At 41.9% G+C, this 23441-nt stretch overlaps 2 protein-coding genes across 2 annotated transcripts; both read left to right on the top strand.

Annotated features, from left to right (window-relative positions):
• The first annotated feature begins 1476 nt into the window (after positions 1–1476).
• Positions 1477–11041, top strand: LOC135109871 (BTB/POZ domain-containing protein 6-B-like). The gene is made up of 9 exons (XM_064021660.1): positions 1477–1628; positions 3356–3516; positions 4461–4799; positions 5528–5672; positions 6041–6257; positions 6705–6884; positions 7157–7353; positions 7736–7904; positions 8202–11041. Exons 2-9 carry the CDS (start codon positions 3357–3359, stop codon positions 8493–8495), a joined length of 1701 nt encoding a protein of 566 aa, XP_063877730.1. The 5' UTR covers positions 1477–1628; position 3356; the 3' UTR covers positions 8496–11041.
• Positions 11042–13316: 2275 nt separating this feature from the next.
• Positions 13317–21816, top strand: LOC135109873 (arylsulfatase A-like). Its single transcript, XM_064021664.1, has 12 exons — positions 13317–13965; positions 14330–15093; positions 16021–16104; positions 16438–16561; positions 16711–16910; positions 17296–17428; positions 18043–18209; positions 18914–19038; positions 19376–19506; positions 20163–20271; positions 20677–20812; positions 21222–21816. The coding sequence occupies exons 2-12, from the start codon at positions 14894–14896 to the stop codon at positions 21523–21525; spliced, it is 1713 nt and encodes a 570-aa protein (XP_063877734.1). The 5' UTR covers positions 13317–13965; positions 14330–14893; the 3' UTR covers positions 21526–21816.
• The last annotated feature ends 1625 nt before the right edge of the window (positions 21817–23441 follow it).

Raw genomic sequence — 23441 nt, 5'->3', positions numbered from 1 at the left:
TTAAAGCTGTTTCCTGTAATTATTCAGTACTTTGACTGGAAGAATGGTGGTTTACAGTCAAAACTGATTGAGTTTAAGAACACCCCAAATGAGACTGCAGACACTATTGCCAAATATGTGAAAGAAACCCTAGATAAACATGGGCTTACTAAAAAGTGTGTGGCATTTACAGGTGACAACTGCAATACAATGTTTGGAGGACTCAAGCGTAACAAAGAAGGGAGTAATGTGTTTGCAAATCTGTAGAAGATGTTGGAAAAGTCATTGATTGGAGTAGGTTGCCCAGCACATATTCTGAATAATTGTGTTCATCATGGAGCAGAAAGAATGGATATTGATATTGAAAATATTATCAATAAGATTTATCAGTATTTTCATATCTACACAGTTCGCTCTGAAAAAAAACTAAAGGAATATTGTGAATTTGCTGAGGTTGAGTACAGGAAACTTCTCTCTCATAGTAAGAGTCGTTGGCTGTCACTATTTCCTGGCATCACAAGGCTGATAGAGATGTTTCCTGCTCTTAAGTCCTTCTTTCTTTCACAAGAGCAACCACCAACAATAAGAAAAAATTTCTTTGAAAATGAAATGAGTGAGATTTACCTCTGGCACATGCACTCTTTAATGGCTGTATTTCACACACACATTCAAACAATTGGATGGTCTTGAGTGAAATGCCAAACTGGACTGATGTGGAACCTTGTGTTGTATACTTGATAGACAAGGGAATAGAGCTTGATGATGTAAAGTGCTTTGACCAAGTTTGTAAGTTGAGGCAGTTTGTAGAAAGGAACAAGAATGATGAAGACTTCAGTAAATTACCAGCACATAAAAAATGGACCAGATACTTTGAAGCATCAAAGAATATTGAATGCCACTCAGAACTGCTCAGAATTGCACAATTCTTTTTTGCTGTAACATCCCGCAATGCTAATGTGGAGCGAGTCTTTTCGCTGATGCAAAGTCAGCGGACGAAGGAAAGGAACAAGCTGAGTGTTGATACAATGAAAAGTATTCTGACTGTACAGTACAACTACCGAGAGACCTCTTGGGTTGACTTCTTCCACTTTTTAAAGTCCAACAAGGAACTACTTAAAAATATAAGATCTACAGAAAAATATGCATCGGCACATCAAGCAACACACGCAGTGGTTGAAGAAGAGTTAGAAGACAGCAACTAAGTGGAAAAACGGAATTCAAGATTATCAGCCATTCCATCCAAATTGTTCTCGGGAGCAATTTGGAGTGGGGGCGGTTTTGTTCCCATCGTGCTAAATCGCTCCTGGCTCCAAATTATTCCCGGGAGAAATTTTGATCCCCGGGGCGATTTGGCACGACACCGGAACATATTTCTCACACACACACACACACATACATCCGAACTATAGGCAATCCACGGCCCATACTCGTAACAGTAATGAGTGTCGTATAAGGAATACACAGATTTCTCATTTTAGCTTTTTATGAGCAACACTAAGCAATTTTCTAGTCACAAAAATACGTGTGATTAAGATAAGGACATAAAAGTCAGTAATAAGTACTATGAATTAAAACATTATTATAGACGTGAGTGTCGAGTTCCTGAGACAGTGAGCAAAATAAACAAGATGGCGGTAGCGACAGTAATGGTAAGAATATTACGCGAAAAAACAGAAAAATTACCTCAACCAGAGACATGAGACAACCACAAAACCTCGCAGATTACCGAACCTAACTATATGGGTCATCGGGAGGTGGAGAGATCAATGGGTACATGGAAAATGACCGAGAATTACGAGGTGACATTTCTGGGGCAAGCTGAAGTCGGCTGCAAAACAGATGATTGCGGGCATAATTTCCTCACTTTCTCGCCTCGGGGCAAGATGAAGCTGAGGGATTATTGTGAGGGTCAGTAATTCGTGGTGGTATGATTGGGGAGTGAGGGGGAGAGGCGGGGAGAGTGTGACCGCGGTTGTGATGTTTTGGTGATAGTTAAGACAGTGGTGGCGGGAGAGGGGGGTGGGATCAGGGAATGGGTGTTTTGTGCTCTCCCGGCACTCCCATGATGTCACCTTCTCTCACCATCACGCCCATTTGTATACACGTTCGGTATACGGTGAAGTACAACACACTAACTCACGCACGCACACACACACACCCACCAAAGATTAGTTATCTTATTATTTTATTTATTTATTTATTATTTTTTTTTTTTTTTATGTAGGAAGGACACTGGCCAAGGGCAACAAAAATCTAATAAAAAAAAATGCCCACTGAAATGCCAGTCCCACAAAAGGGTCAAAGCAGTGGTCAAAAATTGATGAATAAGTGTCTTGAAACCTCCCTCTTGAAGGAATTCAAGTCATAGGAAGGTGGAAATACAGAAGCAGGCAGGGAGTTCCAGAGTTTACCAGAGAAAGGGATGAATGATTGAGAATACTGGTTAACTCTTGCATTAGAGAGGGACAGAATAGGGGTGAGAGAAAGAAGAAAGTCTTGTGCAGCGAGGCCGCGGAAGGAGGGGAGGCATGCAGTTAGCAAGATCAGAAGAGCAGTACAGACAGAGCTGAAAGAGTTTGATTAGGCAAGGTGCAAGCACGGAGGCACAGTTTCGGAGAACAATAGGAGGGACCCCATCAGGTCCATAAGCCTTCTGAGGGTTTAGGCCAGCGAGGGCATGGAAAACATCATTGCGAAGAATTTTAATACGTGGCATGAAGTAATCAGAGGGTGGAGGAGAGGGAGGAACAAGCCCGTCCAACACACCTCATGAAATCACACCTACTAAGCCTTACCCAACCCACCCACACTGGGAATGTAGCTCTTAATCTGTGCATGTGTGTGTCTCCTACCCTGACCAGCTTGGCATAGAAGGGCTTTTGTGATAACATGACTACATCTTCATTTCCTGCATTTGTCTACCGTTACCAGAATGAAAGTTTGCTAGTAATCTGACTATATATCCCTAGTTTCCCGTGTTCCTTCTACCGTGATCAGAATAGAGTGTAGGTATTTCATTAATAGCTTGTCTGTCTCCTTAACCCTTTGACAGCCACTTGGTACTCTTGACCCAAATTACCAATCACTGAGGCAGCCTTATTTGTTCTTCAGCCACATCCAATCTTTAAACTGGGTAGAAATTGCAAAATGTATTCTTTCTCCCATAACTTTCTTGCAGGTGTTTGTAAAGATTTCATACATTGAACATAATGATGATATTTGTCTTGTGTCAAAGTGGAGGGGTTAGTAACTTCCTGCGTACCTCTCTCTCTCTCTCTCTCTCTCTCTCTCTCTCTCTCTCTCTCTCTCTCTCTCTCTCTCTCTCTCTCTCTCTCTCTCTCTCTCTCTCTCTCTCTCTCTCTCTCTCTCTCTCCAGCATGAGTGTGAGGTGCGATAGTGAGGTTGGTCTTCAGTGTGTTGCTGCCACACTCCCCATCATGGACAGTGGCAGCCAGACGTCCCCCTCCAGCAAGCAGGTGTGCAAGAGGACCCAGTATGAAGACCCCTTTGCCCTGCACTCCCTCCTCTCCAGCTCAGGTGAGTGTGTGCCAGTCCAGCCCTGTAGGTGTAGAGTTAATCTTTGCTGTTCATGTTTTTTTTTTTTTTTTTTTATTTATTTTTATTTTTTTCTATTTCTTTTATTTTTCTTTGTTATTTTCATTGTTTTTACTTTTCTTTGTTTATTATTTGTTTATTTATGTATGTATTTTTTTTTATTTATTTCTCTTTTGTCTTTGTAGTAATTCTTGATGTTATTGTTTTTTTTTTATTTTTTTTTCCAGTTGTTTTCTGTCTTTGTTTATTTTACATATATGTTTTGTAATTAGTATTATATTTTTGCATGTTTTTATTGTTTTGTACTTTTTTTTCTATTTTGTTTTAGTTAGTTGCTGTATGCATTTTTATTACTCCATTAATATTGCTGATTCTTTTTTTTTTCATATAATTTATATACTATTTGTATTTACCTTAATGTCTGATAATTTATGTAATATTGCTTCTTAATTATGTTAAGTTTTTCCTTATCATTAATTTATTTTCATTTTGTATGTCTCTGTCTGAATTGCTCTCATTGATATAACTTCCTTGTTGTGTGTTGGTTCTTCAGTATGACTGATTTATTTTATCATATGCATTTATCTTTTTATCTGAAATTATTTATGTTTAGATAAAGGATGGTCTCATCTTAATTGTATTGCAATTTCTTGGCCATTAATCAGTGTTTCAAGTATTTCTCTCTCTTTCTCTTTTGAATTGGAATTGTGGGTATTCTGTCTTTAGTAATACTTTTCCCCTTTTTCCATATAAGAGAGAACCTGAACTTAAAATTATTATTCTCCTTAGGACTGTTCATAAATTTTTTTAACATGAAAACAGTATATATTTCACCTTTCATCACTCTTAATCATTTAGACTGCTAGATACTCGTATAAACCATCACTTCATTGCAGCATTAACCATTCCCATCTCTTACTGTCCAGGGAGCCTCCTTGACAATGAGAACTCCCTCTTCATGGGCCAACTCCTTCCTCCCTTGCGCGGGATTGAGGACCAGTGCGAGGGGGGCAACACGGGGCGCACTGGGGGGCGGGGCAGCACTGGAGGAGGAGTGCTGCAGCCTTCCAGTGCCCCGACTTCCCCCCAGCACCGCCACACCAGTGCTACCTCCCCACCACCTCTCTCCCCCGTGCCCCTCGGTGCTTCTGCTGCCTCCACCTCCTCGGACCCCAATTTTCACGCCACCAGTCTGAGGGAGAGGAATGCGGCAATGCTCAACAATGAACTGATGGCAGATGTGCACTTTGTGGTTGGCCAGCCAGGTGTGTGTGTGTGTGTGTGTGTGTGTATGTGTGTGTGTGTGTGTGTGTGTGTGTGTGTGTGTGTGTGTGTGTGTGTGTGTGTGTGTGTGTGTTTTGTATTTCCTGTATTTTTTAGGATATGATGGACCTGCTAGTTGTGTGTGTGTGTGTGTGTGTGTGTGTGTGTGTGTGTGTGTGTGTGTGTGTGTGTGTGTTAATTTTGCCTGTTTTTATTTTGAGGATTGAGTAAAGATTAGTGACTGTGTGTGTAGTAGTAGTAGTAGCAGTATGCAGGCTTTATGCTTCACTTATGTGGTTCAGTTTATGTTTGCATTCCTCTAGTCTAGTATATTTAGGATTTTATGTGGGAAATTATACTTTTTTTTGCATAATTCAAATCTCTCCCATTTTCAACTTTTCTGGTCATCTGTTGAATATCCAACCTCCTGCTGTGTGTGTGTGTGTGAGAGAGAGAGAGAGAGAGAGAGAGAGAGAGAGAGAGAGAGAGAGAGAGAGAGAGAGAGAGAGAGAAGCAGACCTAAACCATGTAAACTCAAACCAACAACCCTTCTGTTGGTTTAAGTCAAACACAGATCAGTCAGTCAGTCAGTCATTCATTCAGTCTGTCAGTCATTTAATCAACTAATTATTCATTCAGTCAGTCATTCAATCAGTCCATCAGTCATTTAATCAACCAGTCATCCAGTCAGTCAGTCAGTGAATCTCAGTCAGCCAGTTCTCCCCTACAGGCAGCACACAGAGGATCCCGGCCCATAAGTACGTGTTGGCAGTGGGCAGCAGTGTCTTCTATGCCATGTTCTACGGGGGACTCAAGTCAGAAGAGGAGGTGCAGGTGCCTGATGTGGAGCCCTCGGCCTTCCTTACCCTGCTCAGGTGAGGTGTTGCAGGTGGTGCTGGTCTTGTATCTCTGTATTGTGTCTCAGTGGGATGTCAGAGTTCAGTTGGACTTTTGTTCTCTCCTATTAAAATATTTTCTGAACCACCTTTACTTCCGGTCTTTCAGGTAATACAGAGTGAGATTTATAGTATTTTTATAACTCATGTCTTTATTTCTAGTCATGTATGTAGTACAGATCATAAATTAAAATGCTTTCCTAATCTTATTCACTTCCAGTCTCAAGTGATATATAATAAAAATTACAGTACTTTTTTAACTCACATCTTCACTTCTAGTCATGTATATAGTATAGAGCAAGAATTAAAGTATTTTCCTTGCCTACATCTCCATCACACTCCCAAAGGTACCTGTATTGTGATGAGATCCGGCTGGAGCCTGACACAGTCCTGGCCACACTGTATGCAGCCAAAAAGTACCTCGTGCCACACCTTGCCCAGCAGTGTGTCAAGTTTCTGGAGGTGTCGCTCACGGCTCGCAACGCCTGTCTCCTCCTCTCACAGTCTCGGTTGTTTGAGGAGCCCGAACTGATGACACGATGCTGGGAGGTTATTGATGCACAGGTGTGTGTATTTAGCTGGCTGTAGCATGCTGGACATGAAGTACATTTGTGTGATTTTTTATCTGTACATTTTCCAGTTTCTCCTTCATTTGATGTGCATTCCTTGCTTCATCCACCTCTTCAGCTCTCTAGATATCCTTATTTATGTGGGAATGCAAAGAGTGATGGCTTTTTCAAGAGTAACTACCACTACTTTAACAGCAGCTTGAGGGGGTACCAGGTTAACATGCCATGTTAACTCTTCCATTAGACACCCTACCTGGCCATCATACTCCCTTGTCCTCCTGTGTACTCTTGTGCTCTTTGTACTGATCTTTCATTACTATTTCTCTGCCCAAGTGAGCTTCTTTAATCATCTCTTTCTCAACTTTGTTGTGTGTGCATCGGTGTGTATGTGCATGACCTTTACCAAGCTACACTTTTTCCACTCAGTCCATCCCTCCCTCAGGCTGAGATGGCACTTCAGTCTGATGGGTTTGTTGACATTGACTTTCCCACCCTGATGAGTGTGCTGTCACGGGAGACTCTCAACTGCCGGGAGATTGTGCTCTTCGATGCTGCTCTCAACTGGGCCGAGGCGGAGTGTGTCAGGCAGGAATTGGAGCTGAACCCAGAGAACAAGAGGAAGGTATGTTTGTTTTACCAAGCTATAATGTTGAGTCAAGCTTGTGTTGCTCTATTTCAGTATTGTTTATTCAGTATAGAATTAAAGTTGTGGTGTGTGTTTGTGTGTGTGAGGAAGTGACATTGACTGGGAAAAGTGGGAGGAGTTTGCTTGCTTGTCTCTGTATCATTTATCCAGGATTGGGGAAAAAGACAGAGGGGCTTGCTTGTTCAGTACTGTTTGTAATAAAAGGTTGAAATTGTACATTTCACTTTATCATACACCCATTTCCACAGGTACTGGGTCAAGCAATGAATCTGATCCGTATCCCTTGCATGGAGCTGGCAGAGTTTGCCAATGGAGCAGCCCAGTCAGGCATCCTCACGCTGCAGGAGACCACGGATCTTTTTCTCCACTTCACGGCTCGCAACAAGCCCAGTGTGTCCTACCCCATCAAGCCAAGGCAGGGACTCAAGAAGCAGATCTGCCACAGGTTGGTGGGAAGACTTTGCTCTCTCTGCATAGGTTATGGCTGTTGTCTTGGGGGACTGTCTAGAAGGGTGTTTCCTTGGACGCTATAGAGGTGATAGAGCCTCGCACTCAAAGCTACCCTTGATTTCTTTGAGCAGTACCATAAAAGAAATTTCACTTGCCCTGTGAAGACTTAGAATTTAGCTAAAACGGAGTAACAGCTGACTCTGCTTATTGCAAATATACAAGAGCACCAAGTAGAAGAAAGTCATAGAAATTAAAAGCAAAGTATTCAGCAGTGTGGACATTATGAGTATCACTTAAGTGTCTGCTGTGAGTGATGCAGTACTAAAGCCAGACGCACCCTGACGCCCTCCTGGCACCCGCGTCACAACGTTTGGTAGGTTTCAGTCGTCAGCGTACCGAAGCAACCAGTGGCGGTACCGGGGCCGGGTGGACTCCATCAACTTCATGGTGGACAAGAGGATATTCATCGTTGGTTATGGCCTGTATGGGTCATCCAGCGGCGCGGCAGACTACAATGTGCGCATCGAGTTGAAGAAGTACGGAGAGGTGAGGCAACCACTCTTGTTGTTGTGGAAGGTGGTTGGTGGGCCTGCTTGCTTGCTGATTTTGAGTAATGAGAGTGGTGTGAGGAGGCTGTGTTGTGATGTGCTGTGGCTGGTCGTTGGTGTGATGAGTTATGATTGGTTTGTGTGTGTTGTGATTCATGTTGTTGGGTGTTCTAAGGGTCATGGTCTGAATGTAGGGAATGTTTTCAGTGTGAGAGGTGTTAGGGTCAAAGCAGTAGTAGTGCCACAGTGGCTGGTGTGTGTCAAGTGTCGTGTCATCTCCCTGTCATCCATACAGGTCCTGGCAGAGAGCACCACCAAGTTCTTCTCAGACGGCTCATCCAACACCTTCCACGTGTACTTCACTCACCCAGTGCAGGTGGAACGGGACGTGTACTACACCGCCTCTGCCATCCTGGATGGGGCTGAGCTCTCCTACTTTGGGCAGGAGGGCATGAGTGAGGTGAACATGGGGGCGCTCACCTTCATGTTCCATTGCTCCTCGGAAAGCACCAATGGCACGGGCGTCCAGGGGGGCCAGATCCCAGAGCTCATATTCTACGGCCCCACCCTGGAGGCCTCGGACAAGTAGCCGAGATGGCCAAGTCTCTCCTGCTAGAGATGGCCTGTGTAGCATATACAATGGTTATACCATTGATTGTATTATAGTTGTAAGGACACCAGTCACTGGTGGAACCAATCTTCCTTCTGCAGAGCAAGCTTCAGGAAAATGTTAACTCTTGTCAGTTCTATTGGTTTATCGTTATCATCATTGTCATCATTATTACTATTTTATTATTTTTGTTATCATTATCAGATTTAATGTTAAAACAAAGTGGCAATTTAATGTAGTGAAGTACGAAGAGTGACATTGTGATTGTGGATAGAGGAGTATTTGTGCATTGAGTAGATCACGAGTGAGATTGTGTTAGTTATTACATCGACTTGATGGTAGAGAGACCACACACTGGTGGCAGTGAAGGACAGCAGTGCCTGTGTTGTGTGCAGCCCAGTGCAGCGTGTGGAGAGTGTCCCCAGCAGACGTGGAGCTGCACAGCCTGGCGATGGGAGGAGGAGGCCTTGTGCTGGACCCCATGATGGTAGTGCTGGGAGAGGGGAGGTGATTGATTCTGCCATACTCCACAAAGGGGAATGATTGGCTTGGCTCTTCCTCCCTGGCAATTGTGAAGGCATCCATCAGGCCCAGACGCCTGCCATCCTGGTGACGGATGCAGTGACTGGGGAGCCGTCAAGTATCTCATAGTATATTGGTAGTATGTGTATGAATTCCTCATTTCTCATTGGCTGCTATCCTTTGTTACTGTACATACAGTAGGAGTTCCAAGGGAATTATTATTATCGCTAACTTAATGAACAGTAGGAGTAATCGTGCATGAATTCTACCCAGTAATGTGCCATCGACAGCTAGTGAGGAGCAGTTGTGAGGAGAGTGTCAGCAGATATTTATGTGTGAGAAAACCAGTTTGCCATAAAGGATTTAAGGGAGAACTTTGCTAGTCGGAGGCTGAGAGTACATATATTCTAGTTCTGAGTGTTGATGTTGGGTAGAGAGTTCAAGGCATTAAGTCAGTCAGTCTCTCTCTCTCTCTCTCTCTCTCTCTCTCTCTCTCTCTCTCTCTCTCTCTCTCTCTCTCTCTCTCTCTCTCTCTCTCTCTCTCTCTCTCTCTCTCTCTCTCTCTCTCTCTCTCTCTCTCTCTCTCTCTCTCTCTCTCTCTCTCTCTCAGATGCTCATTCTCATTCATTCTGTGTCTTGCTTCAATCAGGAACACCTACACATAGCACACAGGGAAAGAAGGGACATGGACTCATTAGCTTCCATGTTTCATTGATCCTCATAACCTTCACTACTTGTAAAATGGGGAGGGTGTTAATATTTTTCATCACTTTAAACCTTCTTTCATACATATACTCAAATAATTACTGAGAGAGAGAGAGAGAGAGAGAGAGTACCAAGATAATTGAGGTTCTTTAAGGGGACTGATCCTCCCACCTTGAAAGTGCCTGAATTGTTGGAATGAAAAACAAGAGTGTTGTGAATGCTGGGTCAGAGAAGTGTTTGAAGCCCCTAGATCATGTGTCAAAACTGTGAATAGTGAAGTTTTCATGTATCTGTGGTAGTCTATACACATTTCTGTTTAGTAATGGTGTTTATTTTCATAGAAATGTTTATATGTAATTTGTTAAGTCTAATATTGTCTCACCTCCATAGATAGGAGATGGTGAGGTCTACATAAATAGTACTGTAATATGGGGTCTACTTAGAGGACTAGTGGAAATATTTCTAACTTACAGTTCTCCCTGCAGGGAAACTGACTCTGATATATTTATTTGTCAGAGTGGAAGTGTAAGTCAGGTGGGAGCCAATACTTTGTGTGGTGAGGCTCACACCTGAGTCACAAACATCCCAAGTCACAAGTTACACTGGTGTCAAAGTGCTTACTGTTAGCACAGGGATGTGGTGACGTCACTGCTCATCTCCTTGTGCTGCAAATAACTTGGGCAGTGGCCTTTACATCCAGCTTCCTACCACAGCATACCAGTGGTGGGGTTAGCACCAGTGAGGGCATAGTGGTGTGAAGCATGAGGCACCAGAGGCCTGATAGCATCTCACCCAGCTGTACATGGCTGATGCCTGGTGGGTGAGGTGTCTGTCATCAGGGAATAAGGCTGACTCACATATACAAGGAATCTCCAATGAGACATGTAGGTGTGGAACCTGCCTTTCAAAACAGTATGAGACAATATATATGTACATACTATCTATGAGGATATTTTTCACTCACACTCAAATTGCAGGAGGAGCATCTATGCCAAACCAGGGTTCTTATGTACAGTGTTGGACTGCCTGTGTATAACATTGTATTTTTAGTTTCCTGTGTAGAAGAGAACATTTGCTATGTTCAAGGACAAACTGATAATTTTGTTTAATGGTGTAATATTAATTCAAAAGAGCATATAGAGCAAAAATTGTACAGACTGTCTTTAGATGCACATATTTTCCAAAGGCAGTTTTCAGATTATTAAAATTTTGAGTCAGAAGCTAAGCATAAATTACTACTTGAAATATAACTTGAATACTCTGTAAAGTCTCATTCCTAGTAAATCAGTTTCTATTAACAGTAGTATTATCAGCCTTTTATTAGATGTGTGTCAGGACTTCAGCATGTAATCAAAGAGGCCTGAGCTCCAGTGCCACAGTGAGCTGATAACTAAGTATGATGGTGGCTGCTGCTCTTCATGACTCCTCTCCCAGTAATTCTGAGCCTCTTCATCCTTCCTACTCTTTTTCACATCTGCCGTGAGAAGGCTGCTGAGACAGATAACCATGCAGCCGTCATTATGAAAGGTTTTGTGGAACGTGTGATGTCTTATTTAGTGTTTAGGAATTGTATTTTAATAAGATCCATTTCTTTCACCTGTAATATTCCATAACTCACTGCTTCAGTAGCAGAATGATGTCTGATCACATTTACTTGGATACCATTAAAGTTATGTCTAATTTATCTAAAATATTTAAAATTGTTAAATGCTCATTTACCATTGATCCAAATTATTTCTTTGCCGTTAACATTGGGTCTCACTTTCTCTTGCTTCTACATTATCCAGTATCAGATCTTTTAAAACTGTGTGTGGCTTTGGGTGATTGTTCCTGGCAGTCTTCGCAACAAATTATTCACACTACTCACCTCACACATCTGTCTGGAGAAAGTTAATTGGAGCTGCATAATATCCTTCCGTGAGTTGGGAACACTGATGTCACATAAATAATGGCAACAGCTAACTCCCCCGTCTCACAGAAAGATATTTTAGATCCAATCTGTTTTCCTTGTCAAAGACACCACTGATGACGCACTCTCTCATCACCTGATGGATCCCTGGTGTGCAGCAGATAGTCACGTAGGGTTGCCATACGTCCGGATTTTCCCGGACATATCCGGAAATCAGATAACGAAATCTGTGTCCGGGGGGATTTTTGAAAATCCCTCAAATGTCCAGAATTTCACCTTCCATCATTACTAACTGTTAAAAAATCACATTTATTAAATTTCCTTGGGTTGAAATGATGGGAGAGAGAGAGAGAGAGAGAGGGGTTCACCGAGTGGCAGCTGCTTTGGTTTGGTTTCGGTCGAGACTCTGACATGTATGGGTCCTGTATGAAGTCGGTGCTCGCAGCCTTCCCAGCGCCGCTTCACTTGACGTCGCGCTCGCGCCCCAGTCTTTCACCAGCTCTGATAGGGGTCAGTTTGGATTACTGTTTGCGGCCTTGTGACCTCATTACAACTATTACTTGTTCTTGTCAAGATGCCCAAACAAAAGTGTAAATTCACTGCAGAGATGCAGAACAAACTCCCGTGCTTCAAAAAAAGGCAGGGATGAGTGGGAAGCCGAGTGTTTGGTGTGTAAACCAGGAACATTTGTCTCACTGGCACATAAAAGCATTAATGACTTAGTCACATGTGAGCTCTGAGAAACATAAGAGAGCAGTGCAAGAAGAGGGTTCATCAATGAAGATGATACATTATTTTGTTAAACCAGGAAGTGAAGCTAAAGATGTTAGTGCTGCAGAAGGTGCTTATGCATTTCACACTGTCAAACATCACGGTAGTTTCTTATCATGGATTGTTCATCTGTTTTGCTGAAAAAGACTTTTCCTGATTCTGAGGTGGCAAAGTTTTCTAGTGCTCAAACAAAGACAGCAGCTATTATAAAAGCTGTGCTTGCACCTCATTCTGTTGATGTTGCCTTAAAAAGCCTAAAAGAAAATGAAGTAGTATACTGTGGAATTGCTACAGATGGTAGTAATCATGATGCATTAAAGCTGTTTCCTGTAATTATTCAGTACTTTGACTGGAAGAATGGTGGTTTACAGTCAAAACTGATTGAGTTTAAGAACACCCCAAATGAGACTGCAGACACTATTGCCAAATATGTGAAAGAAACCCTAGATAAACATGGGCTTACTAAAAAGTGTGTGGCATTTACAGGTGACAACTGCAATACAATGTTTGGAGGACTCAAGCGTAACAAAGAAGGGAGTAATGTGTTTGCAAATCTGTAGAAGATGTTGGAAAAGTCATTGATTGGAGTAGGTTGCCCAGCACATATTCTGAATAATTGTGTTCATCATGGAGCAGAAAGAATGGATATTGATATTGAAAATATTATCAATAAGATTTATCAGTATTTTCATATCTACACAGTTCGCTCTGAAAAAAAAAAAAAAAAAACTAAAGGAATATTGTGAATTTGCTGAGGTTGAGTACAGGAAACTTCTCTCTCATAGTAAGAGTCGTTGGCTGTCACTATTTCCTGGCATCACAAGGCTGATAGAGATGTTTCCTGCTCTTAAGTCCTTTCTTTCACAAGAGCAACCACCAACAGTAAGAAAAAATTTCTTTGAAAATGAAATGAGTGAGATTTACCTCTGGCACATGCACTCTTTAATGGCTGTATTTCACACACACATTCAAACAATTGGATGGTCTTGAGTGAAATGCCAAACTGGACTGATGTGGAACCTTGTGTTGTATACTTGATAGACAAGGGAATAGAGCTTGATGATGTAAAGTGCTTTGACCAAGTTTGTAAGTTGAGGCAGTTTGTAGAAAGGAACAAGAATGATGAAGACTTCAGTAAATTACCAGCACATAAAAAATGGACCAGATACTTTGAAGCATCAAAGAATATTGAATGCCACTCAGAACTGCTCAGAATTGCACAATTTTTTTTTGCTGTAACATCCCACAATGCTAATGTGGAGCGAGTCTTTTCGCTGATGCAAAGTCAGCGGACGAAGGAAAGGAACAAGCTGAGTGTTGATACAATGAAAAGTATTCTGACTGTACAGTACAACTACCGAGAGACCTCTTGGGCTGACTTCTTCCACTTTTTAAAGTCCAACAAGGAACTACTTAAAAATATAAGATCTACAGAAAAATATACATCGGCACATCAAGCAACACACACAGTGGTTGAAGAAGAGTTAGAAGACAGCAACTAAGTGGAAAAACGGAATTCAAGATTATCAGCCATATGCAAAGGTAAAGAAGTTGAGTTTCTTTTAATTAATTTACATGTTTTCCAGTATCATATCAGGACCATAATCAGGTGTTAGTGAAGGTGTCCGGAATTTTGATAGTTCATATATGGCAACCCTATTCTATTGTAACATTCCACAGACAACGAAACAATAGGAATTTGTCAATAAAACTCCTTACATTCAATAAAATTTCAATAATTTAATTTCAATTTTCAAATTTCAATTTAAATAAATTCAATTAATTAATTAATTATTTTAATTATTATTATTATTATTATTATTATTATTATTATTATTATTATTATTATTATTATTATTATTATTATTTTATTATTTATTTATTTATTTATTTTTTTTTTTTGCAGAAGCTCCAAAAAAGAAAATCTCTCACACGCGTCCTCTCTGGTACTGTTAATCTCTCGTTGACATTCCTGAGAGGAATGTCAACGAGAGATTAACAATACGCAAAACATTCTTGACCTTTTCCTGACCTCTAATCCATCTGCTTATGCTGTCACCCTTTCTCCGTTGGGCTCCTCCGATCACAATCTCATATCTTTATCTTGTCCTATCGCTCCAATCCCTCCTCAGGATCCCCCTAAGCGAAGGTGCCTCTGGCGTTTTGCCTCTGCTAGTTGGGGGGACCTGAGGAGGTATTTTGCTGGTTTTCCTTGGAATGACTACTGCTTCTGTGTCAGAGACCCATCTTTGTGTGCTGAGCGCATAACAGAGGTGATAGTGTCTGGCATGGAGGCGTACATTCCTCACTCTTTTTCTCGTCCTAAACCTTCTGAACCTTGGTTTAACACAGCTTGTTCTCGTGCTATACATGATAGAGAAGTGTTCCACTCATACTGCTCTTCTAGACAGGGTGGAATCAAAAGCTTTTCGTCTCATCAACTCCTCTCCTCTAACTGACTGTCTTCAGTATGAGGGTATTACTGCTGACTCTGCTGGTGACGAGATGTGTGTGTCAGATGATAATGCAAGAGGCACAGGTGACAGGAACAGGTGAGGGAAGGCAAGATGCCTCCTCAGCACCACAACCGCCCCCCCCAAACTTGGTCTTGCTGCTGGCGGATGACCTGGGTTACGGTGACCTCCGCATCTCAGGTCATCCCACCTCCAGGTATGAACTTTTGTTGGTATTACAGTTGTTTGGTACAATATACTCTTTCTGTCATATATCTTACCGAAGTATTATTAACTTCTGCATCACATGCCATAAGTTGTATAAGATTGCAGATTTACCCCAGTGATGATATTCTTTCTTACCTGGTATTACTTCTTTCTTGATCTAACCAGTTGTCACACTAGTGACAAGGGTATGGTATTGTTCTCATAATGTGCATTCGGTATAAGACTGGTGATAAAATTGCAGCTTAACACAGTTTTAACACAATACACCCTATCATGTTTTTCTCTTCCCCTATCCCTAAAAAAAGCTTGGGGACCTGGTAGGAAAGTGGGGTTTTTTGGGTGGGGAAAGCCAAAATGAGACATTTTTGACATTCCTGAAAATCTAAGGACGATAAACTGTTTATTTTGAAAACCTGAAATTTCTAGGCTATTCTAACCTAACCTAATTGGGGAAGCTTCCTCCTTCCTGGACCCCCTCTTTAGGTCACTAACCTAACCTAAACAGCCTAACCTAACTGGGGGCCCTGGACCCCCTTTAAGATCACTAACCTAATATAACCTAACCAAACAGGGGGGGACTTTGCCCCTTGGACATCCCTTAAGGACACTAATCTAATATAACTTCACCTCACCATATACTTTAATTGGAAGTGGAAGTTCCAGGGCATGGCTGATTGACGTCTCCCTCATCCTCAAGTGGTTATTTTCCTTGTGGAACTTGAGAATAAATTCCCAGTAATTAAATGTACAACCAGTACACACAACTGTCATTGTGAGACTCACCATCACAGCAGTTAGCCAGCTGACTGCCATAGAAGCCATGTATACACCTGGTAATTGGCCTAAAATAATTGACATATTGGCTATTTCTTCATCATTCAGATTTATTTAACTATAACTAAACTCTTGCTGGCAGAACACCAGTGATTGACAAGCTGGCCAGGGAGAGTCGCTTCTTTACTCAGCATTATGTCACCAGTCCTGTCTGTAGCCCCTCACGGTGAGTCAACAGTTTCTTTATTTTATTGTAACAATGATTTCTTGTTCGTTATAAATCAGGAAATGTAGCAGGTGTTTTTACAGTTGCACTCCCTTTCTTCTTCACTCTTGCTGCTTTCTGTGAAGATATGTGAATTAATTCTTCCATATACTGTTCTCTTTCAGCTTTATATAACTTATGAGTATTATCACTTACCAGTTGTAGATCAGGAAATATAGCAGTCCTTTACAATAACACATCCATGACTCTTCACTTGTTTTCATTAAGGCTCATGGATTGTACTACCCTGTTTTCTATATCCTTAGAGTTCTGTTCAGTTGCCTTCCTCCCTAGGGCTTCTGTCCTGACGGGACGGTTGCAGGTCCGAAATGGGGTGTATCCGGGAACATTTGTCCCCAGTAGCATCCTTGGTCTGCCCCGCAGTGAGACCACCATCGCTGCCCTCCTCAAGAGCAAGGTGAGGCTGCACAGCCTCCTGTCATAGTATCATGTTGTTAATGTTGTATGAACCAAATGAAGCTAAGGGAAGTTTTCTGCTGTATATGACTAACATGAGCTATTACAGAAGGCAGGGCTCTATCAGATACAAGCACCATGCATCCCCAGGGTTACCGCACCATGATAGCCGGGAAGTGGCACCTTGGAGTGGGACGTGAGGGGGAGTACCTGCCCACACACTACGGCTTTGACCACTACCTGGGCCTGCCGTACTCCCATGACATGTGTCCCTGCCTCACCTGCTTTCCGGGCCCCCTCCCCTGCCATGACACCTGCTGGGATCACCAGGTCTCATGTCCACTCTACAGGTAGTCTCATATTGTTCTGACTTCATTGGCCAACTCTTGGGTTTTCAGTTTCTTTCAGGGAGTGGCATGATGGTATAGTGCTCTTAGCTATTCTTCCTGACACATTAATGGAAGACAGGCTAGATGATAAATTAAATAAAAAATTGTCCATGAATAATACTTATTTACAAAAACTTATACAAGTTAATAGAACATGAAAAATTAAATACCAATGAATATTGTTTTATTAGAACATGAAATGAGTAAAGTAGTCAAATTTTGTTTAAAGAAGCACATTATAACAAAGACAATAGATAAAGATAAGGAAAAGAGCAGTGAATGAAGATAACAATAAAAAACAGGAAGACCCAGCAAGTAATGACCTCTGTTTTCAATGATCTTGCAGCAATAACACCATCATAGAGCAGCCAGTTGACCTTCTCTCCCTGACTCATCGCCTCGTCAAAGCAGCCATCACCTTCATTGCTGATGCTGCTACCTCAGGGGAGCCTTTCTTTCTCTACTTCCCCTTCTTGCATGTGAGTTTTGAGGCCCACACTCCTTCACACCTGTTGTGTTTACCTGTGTGTTGTGTTCTTTTATCTTTTGTGTTTATGTTTTTTTCTTTATTTTTTAGTTGAGTTTAATGTTTCCTTGTGTGTTGTGTGCAGGATTTGCTTTAAGTTAATTTCCTGCTTTATTTTAATCCAGGTTAGTGTTTGCCTGTGTGTTGTGTACAGGATTAGCATTAAACTCATGTTCTTTTGCCCTTATTTTCATTCAGCTTAGTGTTAAAGTCATGAATATTGTGTGCTTGTGTGTATATGAGATAGGTACACAAGCTGGAACATGATTTCCACCTAACATTACCATTTTCCTATTCACTTACCTTTCTGTTTTGGAAGACTAAATTAGAAAAGAAATCATTGCATCACCAACTTGAAACTCACATCATCAAGACATTTATCCTCCAATTCTGGATGACCCTTCTGACCTTCCTTTTGGGACTAGCACCTCAGTGGGCCTTTCTTTCACTTTAGCTGTCTTTGGTCACTGAACCTCTTACATAAAAAAAAAAAGAAATAAAAGAAAAAAGCAACCAATCCATTCCCAAACTATAGAAACCAGATAACCACACTCCTTATGCCCACAGATCCACCATCCACAGTTTGCCCCAGAGAAATTTGCAGGGCAGAGTGCACGAGGGACAGTGGGGGACTCCCTGTACGAGCTGGACTGGGCGGTGGGACAGGTGGTGGAGGCCCTGCGTCACCACAACCTGCTCTCTAACACACTCCTCTGGTTCTCTTCAGATAATGGGTGAGAAAAATGGCAGAGTATAACAACTACAGCTACTTCTACAGAGAGATGACTGTGCTCTCAAAACAATGCAAATAGTTCATTCCTTAACTCTTTGATTGCTACAGTTTCTTATCGGCTTGTTATTATAGTCTGGTATAAGTTTGGTTAACAATTTTGCAAGACAACACTGACAGTAAAAGGTGTTCCTGAATATCTAATAAAAGTTTTTAGTACTTGTAGCTTAATTTTTTTGTGAGTAAATTTGCCAAGGGTTGCTGAAAAGGAAATTACGTGTACCATTAGCAGTCAAAGGCCTAACAGCAGCTAAGTAAAAAGACAAGATACTGTTGTAGAAATAAAGGATAATAGTGAATGATGAAAAATAACAATGTAAGCAACTTGTATAAAGAGACAGCAGTACTCCTTAGAATCACAGACACAGCTTTCCACACAAAGTAATATAGATAAGACACTGCTTGAGAAATGTTGTACTGTGTGTGTATGTGTGTATATGTGTGTGTGTGTGTGTGTGTGTGTGTGTGTGTGTGTGTGTGTGTGTGTGTGTAAATTTCTCCTTTAGTTTATTTTTTTAATGTTTTCACTTATTTTCTTCCTCATCCCCATGTATTTTCCTTTCTGTCCTCCAAAAATATTAGAATCAATCAAATGTAAGTTTCCTGTACCCATTACTATCATTGCAACCCTCTCCCTGCTTCTCACAGCCCCAGTTTGTCGAGGCATGAGCGAGGGGGCTGTGCAGGGCTGCTGCGCTGTGGGAAGGGCACAACCATGGAGGGAGGCGTGCGAGTCCCTGCATTTGTACACTGGCCCACACGCATATCCCCTGGTGAGTGGTGGCTGTTGGAGAGGTGAAAGAAGAGATAAGAGGGATAAGAAATAGAAGTCGGTAGTGTTATGAGTGTACTTGGAGGTAAATCTGCAGAAGGTAAAGGAAGTTAAGTTAAAAGAAGGAGGAGTAGGAAGAGGAGGAGAAGGAGGAGGAAGAGAAAGTGGTAATAGTATAAAATTCAAAACATCTGTACCCACTACAATGACATATAAAAGAATAATTGTAAATCTAGTATCAAATATGGAGTTGTTTTTGGCAGCAGTGTTTCCAGGGATAAATATAACAATAACACCCTTGATTTTTACATCTGTATAACCTTATGTACTCATTGCAGGTTCCAGTGATGGCTTGGTATCAGCTGTAGACTTCCTACCAACAGTGGCCTCTCTCTCTGGCCTCAGCACCTCAGGTCTCACTCTTGATGGCGTGGACATCTCCCCTCTGCTCTGGGACCCCCTTGCTGTGGTCAGTCTGTGTTCAGGCATTGTGGGTGTGAAAGCTTTCTGAAGTCTGGCAGGATCAGGGGCTTGGGAAGGACTAAGGTAGAAAGGCTGCATCTGTTTATGTGTGTGTGTGTGTGTGTAAGATATTCAGTTTTTCTTATTTATGGGCTTTATGCTATGCTGTGGTTAGTTTCTCTTAAACCATTGTAGATACGTAGGTAGCATTGTCTTAAGTCTTTGCTCAGAAGGATGTGGAAAAGAGTAGGGTAGAAAGGCTGGATCTGTATTCATAAGGGGTTTTTTCAATTATTTGTGAGTTTAATCTAAGCCTCTTGCTGTAGTTAGTCTGTGATAAAGTATTGTGGATATGTGGACAGGGTTTCTTTATGTCTAGTAGTCTCAGAGGGCTTGGGAAGAAGTACATAAGGTAGAAAGGCTGGATTTGTATGTGCAAAATATCTACAGTTTTTAGTTATCTAGGGTCTTGATGCGGTGAGGGATGTAGGTGTGATGTAAGGATGCTAGGGAAGGTTGAATAGAGGAGAAAGGCTGGAGTTGTACATGTGAGGGATGTTTAAGGCTTATGATATAAAAATATGTTGAAAAATTGTAATGGATACTTGTTATTTGATATGGTAATGATGCATAAGTTGTGTGTGTGTGTGTGCGCATCACCAGAGCCCCAGGAGGTACATGCCCATCTACCCAGAGAGCCCCACCCCCACTGAGGGCCCCTTTGCAGTGACCAATGGCACCTACAAGGCACACTTCTACACCAAGGGATCAGGTCAGGCCCAGCAGCAGTGTCAGTATTGTTATGAATTGAACATATAGGGAGTAGTATAATTCAAGTCACCTGAAAATGATGTACTATGAAAAGAAATTATAAAAACAAAACTTTGGAACCATTAACCCCAAACCAAAATAATAAAAGTTGAAAGTGTTACATTAATAGGGAATGATGAGAAACCAAAGTGAAATATTTAAAAACTATAATCTCTCTCTCTCTCTCTCTCTCTCTCTCTCTCTCTCTCTCTCTCTCTCTCTCTCTCTCTCTCTCTCTCTCTCTCTCTCTCTCTCTCTCTCTCTCTCTCTCTCTCTCTCTCTCTCTCTCTCTCTCTCTCTCTCTCTCTCATGTGAAAAAGGATAAGCCCCTCCACATGAACCTTTGCTAACCTGCTTTTTCTTCCAGATCTGTCAGATTCAAGTAACTTTGACCCATTGTGCCCAGGGAGTCACAGGCTGACCAAACATGACCCACCCCTCCTCTTCAACCTGCACCGTGACCCTGGGGAGCGGTATGACCTCTCTGCTGACCCCGAGAAGAGGTCAGTCTTGGGAAAATAGAAGGGGGATGAAAAGGAGGAAGAGAACTGGATGCAAATTGTCAATACTAGTAATATTCATATAGGAGTTTGGTAGAGGGTGTTAAAGGAGGGAATTGCAGATGAAAGAAGAGCTTTTGGTGAATAGAATAGCTGGCTTTGATGTGTGAGGTATCTGGCTAAAGAGAAGAAAATAAATGGAAGGCATGGGGAGTTTGAAGAGAGTGTCACATGCAAGATGGTTGTGCATGATGATGACAAACAGGAAATGTGAATGCATGAATGGAGATGTTCTAAGATCAAGAGGAACTGTCACTTACCCCCTGCTTGAGTGCACCTCACTCTAGCATATTGAAACCCTGAATGAACCACCACATAAAGCAAAACTAAAACTACCTCTTTCTTTCACCAGTGAGCTCCTGAGGGACTTCACAGCGTGGCGGGAGGAGCACATGAGGGGTATGACATGGGACATCCCTCGCACTCAGCTCCAGGACCCCCTCGCCCAACCCTGCTGCACTTCCCCCTCCTGCACCCCCTTCCCCAAGTGCTGTGACTGCCCCACCTCGTCCCCCAGCGCTGCACCACAGCCTGCTAAGCCTGACACCTCCCTTAATGCTATAACAGCACACACATCTTCCCTCAGCTGCATTGAAAGAGAGAAAAGGAAGGAGAGACATGATAAGTGGTTAATTTTCTTCACTCAGTTTATTTAAGTCTTTCTCCACTCTTACTAAATTCTATCATATTGCTTTTAATGTCTTTCCCCATTTTGTATTCTCACATTATGAAGGAACGGCTTTGTAGGAGTGTGTGGCCAACTGTGCTATGCCTAACCTGTTCCTTTCCATCAGAGGCTGACAGGGGTAAGAATGAGAGTGATTGTGTGTGTGGTGGGAGGGAGGGTTGCTTTGTCTGGGCCACCCTCTCTGTGATTGCTGGCCTGGTGTATATGACAGATTTTGTATCCTGTTCAAATATATTACTTAAACTGTCTAGAGCCATATGATCCTTCTGGCTTCTTATATCACAATGATTCCTCTTATTTTTGCCATTTCCCTAAGAGTCAAGGGTTGGCATCGTGTACAAGTCTTGCCAAGGTGTTTCTGTGTTTCTGTCCCTTGCATCTTCTTGTGTCTCCATAATTGCACTTCATTAAAAGGACAGCGCCATCTGTGATTACTCCACTTGAGACACTGGTGATGGTGGCGGTGGTGCTGGTGTTGTTGCTATCTTTTTTTTTTTTTTTTTTTTTTTCCCATGTGTGATTCACTCAGGCATTATCACCTGTACATTGCATCTTCAACACTGAAACGGTGAGGGTTCCAAACGGGTTGGAGCAGTGACATAACAACATTAATACAGGCCTCGGCTATACCTACGCTTGTAAGAACTCCCAAGATCTTCCTGAGGTATGGAGTTGTAAGACCACCTTGCTCAGTGTGCCCTTCAACACAGTGGACCCTGGCACTGAGTACACTCTGGGCTATGTTAAGAGTAGCATTAAGGACTTTTTACATAGTATCATTAGAGATCAGTTGGAGCTTTGTTGCCATAGGGGCAGTGGCAGTAGTCTTCACTATGTACGTGTCTCCCAGAGCTGTGCTTGCACCTATGGGAGACACACTGCATCACATGATAGGGTGGCATTGAGGCTCAGATTAGGCTATAAATACTTTTGGGAAGTCAGTGCTTCTCCTAGTGTGTGCTGTGTGCTGTGTGCTGCACCAAGGGGACACTGTGTCATTGTCATGGAATGTCCTCTCATTTAGGCTGCAAGGTCAACATGACTTGTATACCCTCATTGACTATTTCTTAGACTCACCCATTCTCAGGGATATACTCAAGGAATATCCTACGTTTGCTCCCAGACTGTAGAATATTTAGGCAATAAGGTGTGCAATGTCTGTATTTATTTATTTACTTATATTCTTGTAATGTATACTATATTTTTATAATTTTGATACTCGACCCTTAAGTCTTTGCCCAGAGGGTGGGTGGCAAGATCCGTCCTCCTCCTTTGTTGTATTTCATTATTAATGCAACAATAAATGTATCAATCAATCAATCATTGCGTCTTGAGAACCTCAGTGGGTCTTCTGGTGCTCGGGTAATTTCCTCTTACTTTCCATCTTGTGCTCTTCTCTTCCAGCTTTACAGGAGCAGGGAGGTTCATTATTGGTCATTATCATGATTTTCTTTCTCTAATAAGTAATGGTTTTCTTTACCAGTATGTGATTTTATTAAACCTCGATTTTCTATGAGAGGGAGTCATAATCATCATCATCATCAGCCGTCAGTCCCTCTGATGATAGTAATAGGAAGAACAAAATAATGATAATAATAATAGTACGGAAAATTATGAGTGTTAGAACTATCAGTATATTCATAACCTGACTGCAGTTAATTTTATCAAAGCCCCTTGACTGATTTCAGAAGAGCAATATGAGGAGGGAAAGGAGTACCTTTTAAATATTAGAACTTATATGAACACCCATTAGGGAAATATGAGCAGAAATATGCACAATATCTTATTGTACTGCTTCCATATCGATGAAAAAAGAGTATGAGTCATTTTTCGAGAAGATTCGCAGGTGCAGCAGAAGTTAGGGAGGGTGAAGATAAAATACTG

This window comes from Scylla paramamosain, chromosome 19, assembly GCF_035594125.1.
Source record: "Scylla paramamosain isolate STU-SP2022 chromosome 19, ASM3559412v1, whole genome shotgun sequence".
Taxonomy (NCBI): Eukaryota; Metazoa; Arthropoda; class Malacostraca; order Decapoda; family Portunidae; genus Scylla; species Scylla paramamosain.
The sequence above is the reverse complement of the archived record's forward strand: the minus strand, read 5'-3'. Positions and strand labels throughout refer to the sequence as shown.